The sequence below is a fragment of the Motacilla alba genome, chromosome 6 (assembly GCF_015832195.1).
Source record: "Motacilla alba alba isolate MOTALB_02 chromosome 6, Motacilla_alba_V1.0_pri, whole genome shotgun sequence".
NCBI lineage: Eukaryota > Metazoa > Chordata > Aves > Passeriformes > Motacillidae > Motacilla > Motacilla alba.
Window position 1 is genome coordinate 21,766,306 of NC_052021.1, and position 19,288 is coordinate 21,785,593.

General features: G+C 51.8%; 1 protein-coding gene across 1 annotated transcript; it reads left to right on the top strand.

Moving 5' to 3' along the window:
- The first annotated feature begins 2,961 nt into the window (after positions 1-2,961).
- On the top strand, positions 2,962-14,855 carry CPN1 (carboxypeptidase N subunit 1). The gene is made up of 9 exons (XM_038141371.1): positions 2,962-3,845; positions 6,673-6,869; positions 7,554-7,709; positions 8,162-8,344; positions 9,831-9,942; positions 10,620-10,759; positions 11,055-11,154; positions 12,599-12,717; positions 14,566-14,855. The coding sequence occupies exons 1-9, from the start codon at positions 3,623-3,625 to the stop codon at positions 14,695-14,697; spliced, it is 1,362 nt and encodes a 453-aa protein (XP_037997299.1). The 5' UTR covers positions 2,962-3,622; the 3' UTR covers positions 14,698-14,855.
- Positions 14,856-19,288: the final 4,433 nt, after the last annotated feature.

The following is a 19,288-nucleotide window of genomic DNA, read 5'->3' on the forward strand; positions in this document are numbered from 1 at the left end:
TAGTGCCCAAACCACATCTTGCTTTGCCTTAGCTTCATCCTGACCTCCTCAAAGCAGTTTGTTCTCCCAAGCTGGGAACTGGACAGAAGCAGTCCTCTGTTCTCATCTTCTCTCTCCCTCCCCCAGGCAGCCCCACTGGCACCATGCTGGCACTGCAGCCCACCTTCCCAGCCCCCCCAACAGGTGAAGGACAATGGGCCTGTGCCCCTTGCTCACAGGGCTGCCTGTCTCCATGTGCAGCCACAGCCATAGCTCTGCCAAGGCAAACAATGCTTGTCACAGTTGTTATTTTTCTTTCAGCATGAACTCCCCACAGTTTGCTCATTCTTATGGTTATTAGCTTGAACTTTCCTCAATTTTTCCAATCTTCCTCTGTTAACAATATGTCCAGAACTAAAGTGAACCCATCAGATGCAGTCTTTCCATGGCCAGTTCCAGCAGAATCAGCTCCTTGCTTCCTGTGTCCATCAGCAATGAAACGGTGGGGAGACAGGGGAGACATTTACATTCCTCTTACTCTCACCACAGTGGCACAGAGCATTCCTTCTCCCCTTCTTTCTCCCACTGCCTCAAGGTCTCTCCGTTTTTGACCATCTGGGTGGGGGGCAGGGGAGTGTATGATCCATCCCAGATGTATTAGCCATATTTTCCAAATGAAGTTTTTATTTACTTCCTTCACTGTTTCTAAGTCCTAACATCTTCTGTTATTTGTTTCTGCTTTCATCAGTGTTTTCAAACATGTCCAAATTTATTACTGTCATTTTCCCAGAATGTGTAAAAGCCATGCTAGGTCAGATCAAACAGGCAGCGTATTGGCACTCATCTCCAGCTGTGTGGTGGGTGAGGATTTAGAGGGATAGTTAGGGAAACAGCAGAATCCTTTTCTTCTACGCATCAGAGGCTTAGGAAATTTGTGATCAAATGATTACTTCAAGATCTGATAACTGTGGGTGACCCTGTTCTCTATGAATTCATCTTATCCTCTCTAACTCATTTAACTTTCAGCTTTGATGATGTAATTTCATTGTGTCTTTTGTGCAAAATTATTTCCTTTTGTATGCTTTAAACCTGCTGCCTGATGACAGGCTGCCTCCATCCCTGTGCTATGGATAACGCTGACTAACTCTCCAGACCTAGTAGTGTGTGAGATGTGTTCTCCACCCACATGAGAATTTACCCATGGCTCCTTTTTAGGCTCTAATGCTCTGGCGTTTCTTTTTTTACTGTTGTTTCTCATATCGGTGTTGCTTGCCTCCATAGGAAAGTGAGAGTTTTCCTCAAGTGTCCCTTGGCAGCACTGCAGTTCCAACTCTGCACTACTGTCCCAGGCTACTGAAAGCAGCCTAGGAAGGGCAAGGAGAGGGTGAAACTGGCCAAACATGGGGTTTGCACTCTTTTACTATAGCCCTGCCTAGCACTCTCTGGCTGCCAAGTAACACTGGGTAGTGCTGGAAACCTGCCCATGACTCTTTCACATGGCCTTCATTGCTGAAGCCTGGGGAAAGAGCAGCTCCACGGGAACCCAGCAGCCCTGGGAGCGGGGATGTGAAGGAGGTGAAGGCATTTCCCACCGCTGTTGCGGGCTGCCAGCTTTGCAAAATACCACTAGACATGTCTTGCTGTAGAGAAAAGAACTGTCCTACCATACCCATGCTCTCCATGCCACAGCTTCAGCTACTTTGCCTTGGTTTCTGGCATGTGCTGGGAGAAGCTATCACCTCCAGCACTGATGGGTGCAATGCCATCCCTGTTCCTGAACGTGTGTTGCTTTCAGACTGGCTGACAAGCAGGGATGTGGGAGGATGGGGCTTACCTAGGAGAAGGTATCAAATGGTTACTGCTATCTCTATGTATGTGTAATATTTTTCTTTTTCTGTTCATGTCTTCAAAAGGGTATTTTTTTTCAAAAACAGGGGTTAAGAGGGAACTGTGCAGGTGGGGCAGAAGACCAAGAAGGCAGAGGTTCAAGGAGAGAAATGACCACTGTGATGGTGCTGGGGCAGAAGAATGTTGGACATGGGAAAGTCTGAGTAAGGCAAGTCATAAGCAGGCAATCCATGTGCCTTGACCACTAGCCTGTACCATTTGCATGAGAGGCTATCAACAGCAGTTAGAGGCTATAAACAGGGACTCCTTGGTTTTACCAAAGCTCTTCCTGGAAAACTGAGGTAGAAAGACAGAAGCCCAAGCAGATGTGGAGAACAAGTAGGAAAGCACTGGGAAAGAATGCTTTGCTGGGTGAAGCAAGCCTTGACACAGAAATTAGAGCAATGCAGCACAGATCCACCTCAAGGCTGAAGGGAAAGCAAATGTTTGGCATGGCACTGAGTATCCTGGGCAGCCCATTACTGGTGGCCAGAGGAGCTCCACTCTAGCATAGCCTGGATAGAGCAAAATAGCATGCTCATGTTACTAAAGGGAGCCTTTGTCTTGGCCTGTCCAGCTATGATGGTAAATTTTTCAGCTGTTTGTGTTCATGTTGGGTCTCTGTGTCAGGGTTGTCCAAGTAAATACCTCTGTCAGAGCCACTAGGCTACTGGAGTTTTAGCCTTGTGGGGCAAGGCTGCCTCTGGCAGTGGGCAGACAGCAGGGACCATGAGGTGTCTGCTGCCCACTGGGATAAGCATGGCAGAGGGGTGGAGAGGAACCAGCTTCCCCTATCCAGAAACAGTTTGTAATCCTTTGTTAGCAGGCAGCAGGACATTTTCATTTGTCTATATGCAGTTAAGCAATGTCCTCCTGCCCAGCGCCTGTCAGAGCTCTTTCTCATGCCCCCTCCCGGAGCAGGGCGGGATGATACCAGACTGTTCGAGCTCCGTGATGGTTCCTGCTCGGCAGACAACTCCTGCATCACATCCCACGCTGCTCTTCCCTCCCCCTGCACCGTCCCAGCTCGGCAGTTCGGGCAGCCGGCTGTGGCGAGGGCCATGCAGTCCCTGCCTCTGTTTATCCCGAGAGCAATGGGATCGCGGGGTGAGCAGGGCCGGGCAGAGGGGCCGACTGACCCGCGGACTCCGCGGCGGTGCCTCCTCTGTTTCCCCAGGGGATGGGGCAGGAGAGGAGGCGCGGCGCGGAGCCGGGACCGGACTCCGGGGAGGAGCGGTGGGAGCTGCCCGCGCCGGGCAGGGCTGCGGGAATCGTGCGGGCAGCGAGGCCGCCCCGGCGCTATCCCCATCCCCCTCGGCTCTCGCCCCACGAGAGGGTGACGGGCAGCCCCCCGCCCGCCGGCCCCCTCTCCTCTCCGTTCCCCCGCCCGCCGCTCCCCGAGCGCTTGGCAGCCCCGACGCCCTCCGCAGCCAGTTTTCCAGCCCTGCGCTTCTTCTGCGGTGACAGCCAGTGGCTGCGGGGCCCTGTTTGCTGTCCAGTTAATAAGTGAGCTGGAGAGGGGGGAAACTTCTCCGGCGGAGGAGAGCGGGCTCGCCGGGGGCCGGGCGGGCGGGCGGGGGGAGCATTCCTGCGCCGCGGGGCCCCGGCGCGCCCCGCTCCCGCCGCCCCCCGCCCGCAGGTGCAGGGGGCTGGCACTCGGCAGCTGGAAAGAGCTGGTTGGAGTTTGCACTTTAAGCTCCCGGCGGCGAGGGAGCCGAGGCTGGGAGCTGGTCCGGGCGCCCAGCGCCGCGGGAGGATGGCGCGGTGGCTGCGGCCCCTGGTGGGAGCCCTGCTCCTGCTCGAGGGGGCGGCCGCCCTCAGCTTCCTCCACCATCGCTACGAGGAGCTGGTGCAGGCCCTGTTCCGCGTGCAGAGCCAGTGCCCCTACGTCACCCGCATCTACAGCATCGGCCGCAGCGTCGAGGGCCGGCACCTCTACGTGCTGGAGTTCAGCGACTACCCGGGCATCCACGAGCCCCGTGAGTACGGGGGAAGGGGACAGCGGCCCCGAGAGGACGGGCTTCGTTGGCGCGCTCCCTGCCACGCGGCACGGTTGGGGCGCTGGGTGGGGGTATCTCCCTTTCCAGGCAGGACTCCTGGCAATGCCCAGGTGCCAGGCGGCGCGGTCTCCGGCAGGCTCCCCCCAGCCGGCCCGGGGACGCGCCCGCCCAGCCCGCACACATGCACCGTGCCATGCACTGAGCTTGCGAGAGCTGCAGCGCGGCCCAGGCGCGTACTTTGGACGGAGCTCTGAGTTTTCAGCTCAGGCTAATGCGAGAACGCAGGCGAGTCCATCCCAGCACCCCGCCTGCCCTACCACACTCTCCCTCCCAAAACAGGGTTGTTCAGGCGAGGCGAGCGGCATCCACCCTCTGCCCTGGGCTGCTGGTAGTGACAGGACAGAAAGTGTTCGGCCCTCCCTCGGGCAGACGGCAAACCCAGGCGGACAGCGAGCGGGGACCCCGGCAGAGAGGGCGCTGGGCTTCTGCAGCCCTCGCAGCCCCGTGGGCAGTGCAGCCCCAGTGACAGGCTGGTCTCAGGGATCTCCACCTGCTGCCACGTGGCCCTGTGGAACCTTGGCAGCAATGGCCCCTGGAGCTGCTGCCTGTGCAGCTCGGAGATGCTGCCGAGCCAGACCTTGCTGGCAGCCAGGTGCCCTGGGGGGGCTGAGGAGAGCAGCTGCCTCTGCAGGCTGGGGGCTGCACACTGGGCTCCCTCGCATCCCTGCCTTGTGTCCCTGAACTGCAGGTAAGGACAGAGCTTTCTGCAGGATCTTTTGCCTTTTCAAGTCCTGGTTGATGTAGTTAAACTCAGGGTCTGGTAAGTGCAGGCAGCCTAGTCACCTGGAAAACTGCCAGCAGGGCTGCAGGGGTGTGCAGAACCTGTGCCCCCCTCAGAGGAGCAGCCCCCACAAACCCCACAGCACCCCATGTCTGGCAGCACTGCTCTGGGGGCATACTGCTCCACTCCTGTGCCCATAGTATCATTTTCAGAGGTGCCAGGAGGTGGGATGGGAGGCTTCCCACCTTGACTACCTCTGTGACAGCCCTGTTCAGCACTGGGAAACCTGTGTGGCACTGAGGGCATCTGGGGTACCTCCACAGTGCATCAAGGGCTGATTCAAAGCACGGAGTGAGCGAAGGGCACTGGCAGTGCACCACTGGATTTTAGACTTGCAGAACCACATGAAAGCAGATGGAAAGGCTGTAGGAGATGACTCAGATCTCCCCTGCCCCAGGCAGGCAGCATGGACACGTGGCCCTGCTTGTAGCATGGGCCACTGTCAGGCTGGCACTTTCAGCTTGTAGCATGAGGAATTTGGGAAACTGTGGATTTCCTTGAAGGACATGAAAAGTAACTCTGAAAAGCAACCTCAGAGTCAATGGGCTCATAGGCAGTAATTAGAGTTTGTGTGTCCATATACATAAAGTTTAGGGGTTTGCGTACTGAAAAAGGCTGACAAATCCTGCTGCAGACTCAAACAAAGCAGAGAATCCTTGCTGAAACCTTATTTTTTTAAAGGCTGCACATATGCCCAAGATTTTTCTGTATTTTCAATAACTGGATTATCTAACTAAACCAGGTCTTATGTCCCTGAAATCTAACAAGATCAAAATATGTTGCTCACCTCTGGTGTCTTGCACTGAGACACAGCAACCAAAAAACATGGAAAAGCAAAATCTTTAGCTTGAATTAGACCTTTTTTTCTTTTTTTTTTATGCAGTAAAGGCACAGGGGCTTTTGCAAGCAGCAGCTCACACTATAGGGATGTGATGCCTTTTACCCCAGGATCCTGATAGACATCCTACCTGGCAGCAGGGCTGCACGCTGCCACTGCAAGTCTGATCTCTGCTGGTGCCCAGAAAGCTCACAGTGCAATGGGAGTCTCAAGATCTGGCAAGCCAGAGTTTGTAACAACACCCTTTTTTTCCCTGACTCTTTCATGTGACAGTCAGGCTCCCTTTTTAACTTAATTCCCTTGTTGTCTTTCGTTCTACCAATGCTGGCTCCAGCCTGCAGTGTGACATTTTATTTTCCCACAAGTAACTGCTTTAAAAGGCCTCTGGGAAAGCACAACCTGTCCCTCACATGTCCTGCCTCTCCTTCAGCAAAGCAGCAAGTCCTGTTCCAGGCACTGTCTGCCTGTGGTCTCCGAGTCTGTATTTTGAGACCTTATTTTAGAAAAGTCAGTGGCAAGAGACCTTTTTGGTCATACTGGAGCTGCTTGAGGGGCAGTTTGATCCATATTCAGCTCAGCTGCTAAAGGTTTCTCCAGGCTCTTTTCCCTTGAGGGTGAGGAGGGCCTTAACCTTGATCTTGGAGGCAGGTAAAGGGGAAGGAGAGATGCAGAGCTGGGAATGGGCCATGCTGGTGAGAGGCACTGAGAGCAAATGTAGAAGAGCAGAGGTGGGAAACAGTCTGTCCCCTCCACTGCCACCTAGCCCAGAGCTGTGAGGCCCTGGCAGCCTGGGGCAATCCTGCCAGTGCTCCCTGGTCCTTTTGTGCTGCCTTTCACCAACCCAAGACCGAACCACCAGCAAATACTCTTCCTGTGTGCTCAGAAGGCCCAAAGCAACCTGGAGGAGAGTCTGAGCTGCTCCCAGAGTGCTGTGCAAAATGAAGCAGAGCCCATATGAGAACTGTGCCACTCTCCCTCACTGAGGTTTACATTTTCCAAGGGAAAGGGTCATTTTGGACCATTTACTGGGTGTCCCTTGAGCTTGCCTGGGGCTCCCTGTGGTAGGCATTTGCTCTTTCCCCCTGTTCCAGCCCTGGCTGATGGCATCACTCTCTTGCTCTCTCCAGTGGAGCCAGAGTTCAAGTATGTTGGGAACATGCACGGGAACGAGGTGCTGGGCCGTGAGCTGCTGCTGCAGCTCTCAGAGTTCCTGTGCGAGGAGTACCGCCGGGGCAACGAGCGGATCACGCGCCTCATCCATGACACGCGCATCCACATCATGCCCTCCATGAACCCCGACGGGTATGAAGTGGCTGCCAAGCAGGTACCAGGCAGTGATCACCTTCTCCAGACGGGTAGGGGCAGAAAGCCCTTCAGATCACTTTGGGATCCTCTTCACTGCAGCTAGAAGGAGGGGGAATCCTTTCTTTTCATGCCCTGCCAAATTTGTCCCTGTCAACTGCTGTTGCTCCTTGTCACCTCCTTACCAAGGGTTCATGCTGTGTGTCCTGTTACAGGTGACCTTGGCAGATGATGGAGAAGACTTCCTATACCTGTCTTACTCTCCTTAGAAGTTACTTGTCACGGAAGGGTCACTGCAAATCCCCTGCCCTAGACTGGGAAAGTGACATCTGAATGCCATTGTCATAAGCAGGCAGGGACATGAGAGATTGGGGGGGGGGGGGTGGAAATAAGGCCCCCAGTCCTTCTGAAAAAAAAATTCACCCATTTCTTTGTGCTTCTAGACTTCAAGGAGATATTTGTGGCTCTTTCAGCTAAAGCAAATTGTTTATTTGTCTTGTGGCTTACTGTCACCCTGAAAAATAAAGATATTGTTATTTATTTTCCCTGTCAGTACCAATGCTCTTTATTGCCCTGCCAGCAATAACACACGTTGTAACTCATAGGCATTGAAGTGCTTTTACAGTGGGCGGTCTCTGCTTCTCTGATGCCCAACCTGACTGCACCCAGCCTGGACTCACCCCTGTGATGCACCTTTGCCCCACAGGGCCCCGACAGCAACGGGTACCTGACAGGGAGGAACAATGCCAATGGAGTGGACTTGAACCGCAACTTCCCTGACCTCAACACACTCATGTACTACAGCAGGGAAATCAGTGGGCCAAATCACCACATCCCACTGCCTGACAACTGGAAAAGCCAGGTACCAATCTGGGATACCATGAGGGCTACAGCATCCTCTTAGAGTGTCTCAGCATGCAAGCAAATACACTGCCCTTTGGCTTGCACAGTGCTTGTTTCCTTCTGTGAGCCTTCTGCCTGCAGAGAAATGTTGCAATCCTGGTCCCATACCACAGCTTGCCCCTCTGCCAGGAGAGGCTGACATCACAACCAGCTTGGGGGAGCAGGCTGCAATGCACAGGGCAGAGGAGGTGGCACATGCTGGCTAACACCTGTGCCTCAGGTTTTGGGGTTGTGCTGGGGGAGCTGCTTTGTGTATCAGGGCAGTTGGTGGAGAACAAAGGAAGCTGCAAGAGCTGCTGCAGACACATTGCAGGACCGGTCTGACATGGGCAATCACACCACAGCCTGACATGGAGCAGCAGCTGGCACGGAGGTCTCTTCTCCCTGTCTCCTTCTCTCTTCTCCTTACAGGTGGAGCCAGAGACATTGGCTGTGATCCAGTGGATCAGCAGCTACAACTTTGTGCTCTCGGCCAATCTGCACGGTGGAGCAGTGGTGGCAAATTACCCCTATGACAAGTCCCAGGATCAGCGGTTCAGGAGCCACCGGCGCACGGTCAACACGCCTACCCCTGATGATAAGTTGTTTCAGAAGGTAAGCACGGCTACGCTGGGCAAGGACGTTTCTTGGCAGGGTGCAGAGTGAGAGCTGGTCGGGAGCTCTGGTCACTGCGTCACGCAGGAGCTGAGCCAAGAAACGTGTTGGAAATAAACATTAGCAGACTACAGCATTTCTGCCAGCCACTGCCTTAGGAGCCAGGTCAGGACAGTCCCACCCTGTGAGCCAGTCCCACCACAGGGACAGGCCATGTTTAACCCTCAGGGGCCCCCTCCTTGTCCATGCTTGTTTTTCCCATAACCCAAATACCACTGGTGTACTCAATAATAACCTGCTCTTCCAAAGCTGGAAGCTGCACTCAGCTTTGCCACACCATCTTAGAATGCATAGGGTTTTTTTTTCCTAGAGAGGTGACTGGGGGTCTGTCTGCTGATACCAGGATAAGGGAGGTGGGTGCCCAGCAGGGGCTTATGGATGGCGAAGAACAAGAACTACAACAAACAGCAAGAGCTCCAGGAGCATAAGCAGACATCAGGGAAGGCATCAGTCTGTGCTGTTGATCCTGTTAGTGCTAGCTGAAGCTCATGGTTTTTCTTCATTATCCCAGAAAACCATGCCTTCAGTCACTGCTTCCATTAGGAAATACCCAGCACAAGAAAAAAGTAAGTCTGCCTCAGAACAGTTAATGAGAAAAATAAGTCCAAGCTGGAGTCCAGCCTTCTCTGGAAGCAGAATCTGCAGGGGCTTGTCAGGACCTCCTGGGATCACGGCTGTGCTCAGACCCAGATGTAGAGAGGCTGCAGTCTGGGGCGTAGGCTAATGATACCCACATGGCCTCAGGACTCAGAAATGTAGAGAAGTAACTGTTTTCCTGCCGACAGAATGATATTGCACTGGAATGTGAACCATAATACAAGGGTATAGAGTTTGCCTTAGAAAATGCAAATGCTAGTCTCTCTTAAACTGTGTCTTATGCAAAGGACTGGCTTTGGATGAGCAGCCCAGTTTTAGCCCTGCCTTCATGTCTAAAAATATACAGTAATCTTAATAAGGGCAACAAACAAGTCGTTGCTAGAACCAGAAGTTGCCCAAACTCTTTCCTAATCGAAATTCCCCTGATATGTATCTGGTATTTGCCAGGACTGATACTGGTTACTTTTCTTCATATATCTTTTTCCTCCATTAGGGTCATTTGCTGTGTGGGGCTAAGTGTCCCTGCAAAGTCCAGTGCCCTCTGCTCCCTCTCTTCTCAGTACGAGCAGGGCAGAAGCCCTTTTGCTATCAACAAGCTTCCAGCTTGCCAGGTTGCTGCCGTTCCTCCTTCACCTTTATCTGTATACGTCTTGTAGAGGTCCTGGACACCTTGTGTTGTATTTTGTGGCAGTAAAATGCAGGAACTCTCTCCTGTCTGACTTCTCTCCTGTGCTCCTCAGCAAAGGAGGGAGCATGTTTTGTCCAGAGCCAGGCAGGTTCTCCAGCCGTGTGGGGCTGGAGCGGTGACCACTGGCTGCTCTCCCTCTAGCTGGCCAAGACCTACTCGTATGCCCACAGCTGGATGCACCGGGGCTGGAACTGTGGGGACTACTTTGCTGATGGCATCACAAATGGGGCATCCTGGTACTCGCTCAGCAAAGGTAAGGGCTGGGCTGGTGAGCACCTCCCGCAGCAAGAAGAGGTGAAGGGATAGACAAGAAACTCAGGACAGGATGGGTTGGGGAAGGACTATGGCAATAGGATTGTGCCCATTACTAGACACCATTCTGGTGTTTTGTATCTCAGACCAGGAAATGTCTTGGGAAAGAGTCACAGAAAAAGCCAAGGTCTGTGGAGACCTTCGTCCTATGTGCTTCTAGACAAAGAAAACATTGATTTGCTAGTGTATTTGAAAAGCCTATGGTGTAATTCCATCAAAACCCAAAACTGTGACCAAAGGGAAGGCAGCTGCTAGTTCCTGAAAAATCTCATTAAAAAAGGCACAATGAAGAAACTAAAACTCAATGCATAAGACTAGACAAAAGATTGAAGAGGAACTGGAAGAGATATGTAGCCCCCTGTGGTACCCAACCTCCCTGGGCTTCTAAAGGCAGGTTAATGAATGATCCAGCTGAAAGAGAGAGTTGGCAGCTACAAGGAGAGGGCTGCATGGGTGGAGAAGGCTCTAGTTGCACTGTCATGCAGGGAGGAGGCTGCACCTGTGGTGCAGAGAAAGAGAGTGAGACGGTTCTGGTCAAAGAAAGATGGGCTAGGATGACTGGGACATAGGAATAGGAAGGGAACCATGCCCTGGCCATAGGGTTTTCTTATCTTCCAGGCATGCAGGACTTCAATTACCTCTACACCAACTGCTTTGAAATCACCCTGGAGCTAAGCTGCAATAAGTTTCCCCCTGAGGAGGACCTGGAGAGGCAGTGGATGGCCAACCGGGAGGCTCTTGTTGCTTTCATTGAAGAGGTAAAGGGACAGTCCTGAGACCTACATCTTTCTCCTGCAGATCCCCATGGGCCCTGGTGGTAGGGGACCAGTAGGCACCAGGAGTGGAAGAGAGTTGGTTATGGAGATCATGGGGTGCTCTTGTTGGTGGTCTTTGGGGAAGCAGTTGTATCCTAGACTGGCTCTGGTGGGGACAACCAGGATCACCAAGGGTACAGGGAAAGGTAGGGTTGTCCCCAAAGCTCTGCCCTTCTCGGCAATACCCTCTTGAGCAAAGGAGGGGCTTTGACCCATCCATCTGTCTCCCTCCCTGCAGGTTCACCAGGGCATCAAAGGGATGGTGTCAGATGAGAACAACAATGGCATTGCAGGAGCAGTGATTTCTGTCCAGGGAATCAGCCATGACATCACCTCTGGTAGGTTGTCTATCCGCTTACATGTCTGAATATGTGAGTGAAGCTAGCAGGCAAGGCTATAATATGGGAGGCCATCATGGTTTGCTTCCCAAAGACACTAGAGAAGTATGACATCACAAGAGAAATATGGCTTATCCTTATCCTTAACCATGGTGGGCTTAGGAAAGCCTAGGAAGGACAGAGGTGAGAACTGGAATGCAAACCTTATTGTAAAGGACTTCAGAAGCTCCTATTTTAGCAGGGAGGAATAATTGAGAGGATAATTACTCAAGCATGTACATATCTGCAAAGAGTTGAAACAGAAGATAGCAAAAAACAAGATGAAAAAAGAAAGAATAAGATGAAAGACTGAAAGTTCACACCAGACAAGTTTAGGCTGAGAATTAAGTGCCACTTTACGTTACCCGAGTTGCCGTTTTTTCTCCCTTGCTGGCCAATTTTAACCTCCTTTCCATGAACACCCTCTTCCAAGCAGAACGAACACTACAGACTGCCTGCAGAAAATAGCTGATATTACAGCTCTTCATAGGTCAGACTATGAAATCATTAAAGCTCCTCCTGGCTATAGATCTGTGAGTCAGTAACACTAATACTTGGCACTTACTATGCCAGCCTGCATAGGAAAGGGGACTGTGGCAGAAATCACGGAAGAGCTGGCTGTCAAGGGCCTTCTGAATTCTTCTGTCCAGCTTGGAGCAAGATTTTCCCCAGCGTTGGCTCTGATCAGCCACTGCTCCCTCCAGCCAATTCTCATTGACCCCAAGGATGGATATTTCACAGCCTAACTGCTGTCCTGTGCCAGGGCTCTACCACATTCAGGTGAAGCTGCACTCCCAGCTCCACCCTGAAGCAATTTGCAATACCCATCTGGTTACATAGATGGGATTATACTCAGATTTCCCAAGTAATCCATAATGTGGTGTTACCTCACTGTTGGTCATGCCCTGTCCCTAAGCACACCAGAGCACAGTCTGTCAGAGTGCTTCTGGGGCTTTCTAATGCAGGGAATCAGGGAGCAGCTGAGCTAATGAGCAACTAAAACCTGCTAACCTAAACGTGGCAAAATTGTGTATGGCAGCAGTTAGATTGTGTTATGCATAAGGAGTCAGATTGGAGCTGTGATTGTCCTTAGGTCTGCTGTCATCTGATTGGTGAGTGCTCAGCTTTGCAGCCCCCCTACACAGGCACAGCCAATGCTGCTGTACAGGCCCCTTTCATTTGGTTTTTACTTGCAGACTGACTTCTCCATGGCACTAATGAGACATCACTTGCAGTATGCCAGTGTGAATCCAGCCTTGAGGTAGCCAGCAGATTTGGGGGAAAAAAATCTGGGTTTTGAAGGCTACACATCCTCGAGGAAACAACTCGGCAAGAATTACTGGTATGTCTTTGGCTTTGCTCCCTGAGCATCCTGAATGCTTTCTTTTCCTACCTTGTGTTCCAGGTGATATGGGGGATTATTTCCGGCTGCTGCTGCCTGGCACTTACACTGTCACAGCCTCTGCAGAGGGGTACCAGCCCATGACAGTCACAACAACAGTGGGCCCAGCTGCACCTTCACTGGTGAGTCAGGCTGCATAGTCACAAGGGTTTCTCAAAATATCTTCACCCCAGTGAGAAAGAAATGTGGTGGGGGATGTCTAGTGAGCAGCAGAGAAAGGAGATAGGATGTAGAGCATTTCCAGTGGCTATAGGTTATCTGTTTTGGCAGACAAGGCTCCACAAAGCTCACAGCAGTGAGCAGAGTGAAGACAATGCCATGTGCATTTCAATTCCTTACTGAGGCCTTGCAGCTGCACTGGGCTCCCATACCAGCTCCTGTGTCCTTCTGCTTCTTGGCCATGGGAGAGCTCCTGGATGGCTGAGACTGCTGCTATTCAGCTCTCCCTCCAGCCTCTTCACTCTCCAGGATGAGATGATGTGGAGACAGCATCTGTTCCCTGAGGTTCAATTATGCCCCCAGCTTTCTGGATTTCAGCACTCTGCTATCATCTGCATTCTGCCTGGGACCAAACATGTTATCAAACTCATAGCAAGAGGCTGAAGTCTGCCTTTCTTTTTGCTGAGAGCGCCAAAGACAAATGAGAACTGAGTGCCAGCAAAGAGCAGCCAAGCATCTTTGGGAAATGAAGTGCACTTGACACTGGTGCGTCTCCCACAGCACCTTTCTGAGGGCTGGCTGGACAACTAGAAATTGATTGTAAAAACACTGGGGTGCTGATCCCTGCCCCTGCTGTTGCCTTGTGAACATGGTGAAACCACAGATGCAGGCTCCTCAAGAGATCAGCAGGACCACCCCAACCCCCCCCCCCCCCCATCTGCAGCATCCTGGCACATCATTTGCTTCACTGTATGTACACTGGTCAGGCTCTGCTGTAAATACACTGTGGTTGTTCTCCCACCTTCCATCACTTCATCCCACCCTGCCCAGCCTCTGAAGTTCTTCCAGGGCTACCCTCTTCTCAGGATTAGAAACCTTCTAATTTTCGTACTAAATTTATTTATGGTCAGTTTATGCCTATTTGTTCTTATGCCAGTGTTGTGCTTTAAATAGCTCCTTTTTCTTCCCTGGTGTTTATTCCCTCATATATTTATAGGGAGCTGTCAAGCCCAGTCCTTTGTTTTGCTAGGTTAAGCACCCAGCTCTTTGGGTTTCCTTTTTAAAACAGATTTTCTTTTTACGGTGTTACTGTAGAAGACTGGTCTGTTCCCTGATGGTCTGATTTTTGCATATCTCCTCTCACAGCAGCCCTCCTATTCCCATATCTGCAACACCTCCCATACCCACTCTTCACCCCATCTCTCCACCAAGAAGCCCATGCAGCCCCATTCCAGTTTCACCTTTCTGTCTGGCCTCCCTATTCCCCATTTATCTGATGTTATGTTTTGCACATTCCCTGTCCCTTTCTCCCTCTTGTCCTGCTTGTGTGGCTGTAGCGGTGGTGGATGGAGGTTTCTTTCCCAGAATTTTTTTTCTTGGATCCACTGGAAGGACTGATTGCTGAAAGACTGATTAAGCTAACAAGATGCAATTGAAAAAGAACTGTCTTAAACCATCCTGTATATTAAATGTTCACAGAGATGCAAAGCAATGCTATGTGTCCACTCTCCGGTGAGAAAAGGAGAATAAAGAACATAGCTCAGTCCCTTGCCGTTCACAGCTCATCTTCCAAACCATCCTAGGACATCTGATTGCCACAGGAGCAACTCTGCATAAGAAACATAGTTCATTGTTAATACATTTTCCACAAGAGGAAAAAAATTTACAGCTGCTTTAAGAACTGATTTCCTTTAACAATGGCTGAGACCTCTTATTGTTTGACTTGGTCCTAGAGTCAGCTTGTAAGGCAGAGACAGGTCCCAAGAGCACACACACGGTGTTAAATGCAGTCACCTTTGTTCTTTCTCAAGGTGCATTTCCAGCTCAAACAAGAAGTGGTGAGGAAGCCTGCAGACCGTAAAGCCTCAGGCACACGGATGAACAACAAAGCACTTCAGAAGAAGGTGGTGCCAAGAGCCACCCGCCGGGGGACCCAAAGATGAGGACAGCTGATTTGGCTGAGAGCTGGGGAAGCCATTTGGCTGAGAGCTGGGGAAGCCGTTTACACGAGGCCGAGCTGATGACTGCAGCCAGTGACCTTTCCAACAGTCCAGCATGAAATTAGCCCAAATTGTTAAACAAGGAAATATTTAATCCCTGAGCAAATTGTGAAGTCATTCACAACAAAGTGGGCTTGGGCTACAGTTCCCTGGGAAGTGTTTCTCTGTGTGCTTAGTTCTGCTCCCGCACTTGCTCCATCTCAGAGAGCTTTGCTCCCTTTATTCTCGGACTATTGCTACAACCCACATGAAATGCCACGAGTATATAGTAACAATAATGAATCCAAGCTTTGGTATAAGCTACACACACAAACTGGGGAAATGAACATTAGTCCTCTCGGGGGAAGTGTCATCCTTGTCCCTCAGGTAAGGACACTTGCAAAGGCTGCTTTTACTGCTCTGCCTAGGGTTAGGGTTCCACCTAGGGTTAGGGTTCTGAAAACCACAAAGCCCAGAGCTCCAGGCACACTACAAAAGGCATCCCAAGGGGAACACAAAACTGCCACAGAGTGGCTTCTTCCACAGCTTTTTCCTCAGAACCAGCCTTAGCCCAAGGCTGCTTTTACTGCTTTGCCTGCTTTGCTTTGGTTTTGCTTTACGTGCATGCAGACCCCATAGTTAGGGGAAGGTCAGATTTAAAGCAGGCTGTCATGTGATGAGGTCTGTACACAGCTTGAACCATATGCAGCACAGCTATTCCGGACTGGTTACTCTAGGAGGTGATTGTTCTGGGTCATCTACTTATCTTGATGTGCAGATGGGACTTTCTAGTAGCTGGTTTTAATTATTTGTAGACAGAAAGGCTGAAATTATTCCTGCTAGCAAAAGCCAAATATTATCTTGTCCCTTAAGTCTTCAAACCCAAACCAGATGGCTTGCTGAGGGGTCTGCTCTATCCAGCCCAAACAATTACTCTGGGCACAGAAGCAACTAGGTGAGATCTGACTAGTGGTGATGAGTAGAAGTTCAAGCCAGGTTATTTGGATGTTCCCTTGAGACAAATACCCTGAACCTTGGTTCAATATGCAATAGGGAAGTGTGGATATTTGATGCCAGCAGTGTGCTTTGCAGGTACAGCATAAGCTGTGCGAGTTTTAATTGGGGTAGGGGAGAAGGGATCCATAGTTCAGTGAGGCAGGCTCAAAATGATGCTTAGGCTGTGTGGGCAGGTTTGGAGTGGAAGCAAGAGTAGAAACAAAGCTGGTTATTTCCATGATAAAAATATCTTAGCAGGCAAAACCTTTCTAGCATTCTTCATTGAAAACAAATAACTCCAGAGGGGTAAACCGTATGCCCCAGCAATTTCTTTTTGCTTTGGGTGGTTATCCCAATACATATCCCAATAGATCTCCACCATACAGCCATTGGTTTCACTGTTTCTCTCCCTGTCTAAAGCCCTAAAAAAGTGTCCCCCAAACATTCCTTTGCTTCCCCTCTTTTGTAAACATCATTTCTTGTGAGCAACCTGTACAACCCTACTGCAGAAGCAATGTCCTGCACTTCACCCCTCACCGTCACATCCTCCTTGGTCTCTGATACAAGATGCTGGTGGCATCTCCAGCATTAGCAGGACACACAGACTCTTGTAGCTCTGCCTGTTAACAGAAGGTCTTTCTCTGTCATGCCTTTTCTTGTAAAGGCAGAGGAAGCTGTCTCTTGCAGGTTAATTATGCAGTCTGTTGCAAAAAAAGTACCCAGAATGGTAATACTCTTAACAGTGGCTGTGAGGGATTTTGGTCTGCAGAAACCAGTAGGAGCTGGAGGCACTGGCTAGTTCAGCAGTCACAGCCAAAGCTGAATTCCAATTCTTTTTTTCCTTTTTTTTTTTTCTGAGGCAGAAGGAAATGAAAAAGGTTGGCAAGGCTGAGATGCTCCAACTTCTGTGTGGTTTAACACCTCTTCACTGGCCAAGCCCAGCAGCATCACTGCAGATGCTGGACCCTCCTGTTGGAAGACACATACCAGTGCACATTCACCCAAGAGATTTTGTGGTGGATATGCAGGCAGGACGAGGGAGGGCACCCTGCATCCCACGGCCTGGCCACATGCAGCACTTAGAAGGGTCTGCTGTCACCAAGTGTCCGGCCCATGTGCAGGAAGATATTACTGCCCCAAACTGCAGTCACCCTGCTGGCTGAGCTGACTGCTGACTTCTGAGGATTTGTATGAAGCCGAGAGCAAGGCAAGAGCTCCCAGGGAGCAGCCTTCAGCTGGCTAATTCAGCTGGGTGGTCTCCGGACAGGGTGATGCTGAGAGCTGCCCATGCTACCTGCATCCCAGCAGTGTCGCAGGCCGTCTTGCTGAGCCTGCTGGCTGCAGGGTGCTCTCATGTTGCCCTCTTGTGGTCCTAGAAAATGTGGGACTGTCTCAATTCCACTCTCCAGGGCAGAGTCAGAAGAAGGAGACTCCTTCCCTAGATCCAGCCCAGGAGGCCACATCACTCACCCTTGCAGGCTGCTGTGGGGTTGGCAGCACAGCAGAAAAATTAGAGTCTCAGTCACAAGCGTTTTCCCCTACAAAAGGTTTCCTGCAAGATACAACCCTCTGGAGGTCTCTCTCTCTCTGGGCTGGGATTTGTCCAGCGCATTCTCCTCCCAGCTCTGAATATTTTTGTGTTGAACAATTTGGTAGAGCTCCATTTGGCCGTGGCTGAGCTCTCCACGTGAAAACATGGTTACAAAATGTTTCTGAGGCCGGATTTTTAAGCACATCCCTCAAAAGCTTGCCATGAGCTTCGCCCCCAGTGTTGCAAGAAGCGTGAGCTAAAAAGGGCACAACCTTTGGATGCAACATCTGCCAGATAGGGATTTCTTAGGCTTTTGAAGCTTCAGTCAAGGCAAAAACAGTTGAGAGGTTTGTGTCAGAAGACATAGCTAACAAAGCTTAGACACAGCTAAGTCAATCCTCCCCATCTTCTCTGGGCCACTCATGATTTTGTAGACTTCTTCCCCACTGTATGTCCTTCTACCAAGCTGAAGAGTCCCAGCCTACAGTTTTTCACTGTACAGTCTGTTCCCATGTCTCTGAGCATCCTTACCGCCTGCCTCCAAACCTTCTTCCCTCTATTACCCTTTCTGAGATGAAAGGACCAGAACTGTATGCAGACACTGAAAAACATTTAAACAAAGTGAAGCCAGGCCCGGGAAAGTGAACCGAAATTCTTATAAGCAAAACCGTGAGGATCTTGAGAGAACCAGGAGGGCAGAGAGAACTCTGCATGCAATGCCTTCTCATTTCTGTATCTCGTATGGAGGAGGCAGAAAATAGAAAATACAAATAAGCGAACTCAAAGAAAAATTAAGCAGCTTGGATGGGGATGTCAGCAGAGGACAGTTGGTCATGGCAGTGACCTGAAAGGCTGCAGGGGGGATTGAGATGATGAAAAAGGCTCAAAGCCTTCTTTGGCAGGCAAGAACAGAAATTTTGGGTCAGAGAACATGTAGAGCCCTGTGGCAGGGGCTGGTGTCCACTCTTCAGCACCAGGAAACTGTCTACAAGCATCCACACCTGCAGGGGATAGAGCACCTGTGCAGCTTCAGGCCCCCTGCCCACGGCATCGTGCCAAGGCAGCAATGTGGGTCCCCACCTCAGGAGAACAGACGGGAATCAGCACCCAGCCTGTGCACGTACTAACACGACTCTGAGAGCCAGCGTGCGACGCGTTCCGCTCACCCGCTCCCGGCTGGTGGCAAGTCAAGCTGAGATCTGGGTGGTTGCTATGGGGAACTGTAGTTAAATGCACAAACAAGTGCCAAACAGTGGTAACTGCTCAGGAGGACTTAGAGACTCCGGGCTTTACCACGTGTTGCTGAGGGATGATATCCCTTGGGGCATGGAGGCTTTTTTTAGCCTGCCAGGAAATCCAGCGCGGGACCTACTATACTTGGTATGCCAGATCCTCTGTGATGCACAAATTGGCCCTCTCCGTCATGGAGTTCTGCTAGGGAGCTATTTGTTTTTCTCCATCTTAATGCTTTGGCATGATCTTAGAGTGTATCTAAGCAGCCCGGGAGACTGCTAGCGGCGAAGCTGAGACTGCACCAGATGGACAGCGTAGACCCACTCGCTGCTGCCAAAGCCAAAGCCGAGAAGGCAGCGAGATTCCCACACGGCAGCAGCGGGGAAGGGGAGCCCCGGCAGTGTGTGCGAGGCGGCACCGCTCCGTGGGGAAGCGGAAGAGGGTTTGCACAGGCAGCTGCCTGCCGTGCTCCGCGCCGGGCTCTCGGGTGCTCTGCCAGCAGCCCGGCCCGGTGCATGGCGCACGAGTGCCGTGTCCCGCCCGGGGAGGGCTGGCCCGGCGCGGACACCCGGCTGGGCGCCGTGTCCCGCGGCGGGCTGGCCCCGTGGGCCGCCGGGGGGAGTGCCTGGCAGCCCGGGGCCGTGCGGTGCTGCAAAGGGCGAAGTCCCCACGTCACTGGGGCCCCGGGCTCCCCGGGCTGCGGGCCAGCCCCGCGGAGCAGCTCCGCCTTCCAGCGGCACCACGCCGGGCCGGGCCGGGCGGAGGCAGCCGGGCGGCGGGGCGGGCGCTGGGGGC

Bases quoted from the DNA above. Each gene is read 5' to 3' on its own strand.
- CPN1 (XM_038141371.1), top strand. From the start codon at position 3,623: ATGGCGCGGTGGCTGCGGCCCCTGGTGGGAGCCCTGCTCCTGCTCGAG. The intron at 8,345-9,830 runs GTAAGCACGGCT...CTCTCCCTCTAG, and splicing joins ATGATAAGTTGTTTCAGAAG to CTGGCCAAGACCTACTCGTA. The intron at 11,155-12,598 runs GTAGGTTGTCTA...CTTGTGTTCCAG, and splicing joins CAGCCATGACATCACCTCTG to GTGATATGGGGGATTATTTC.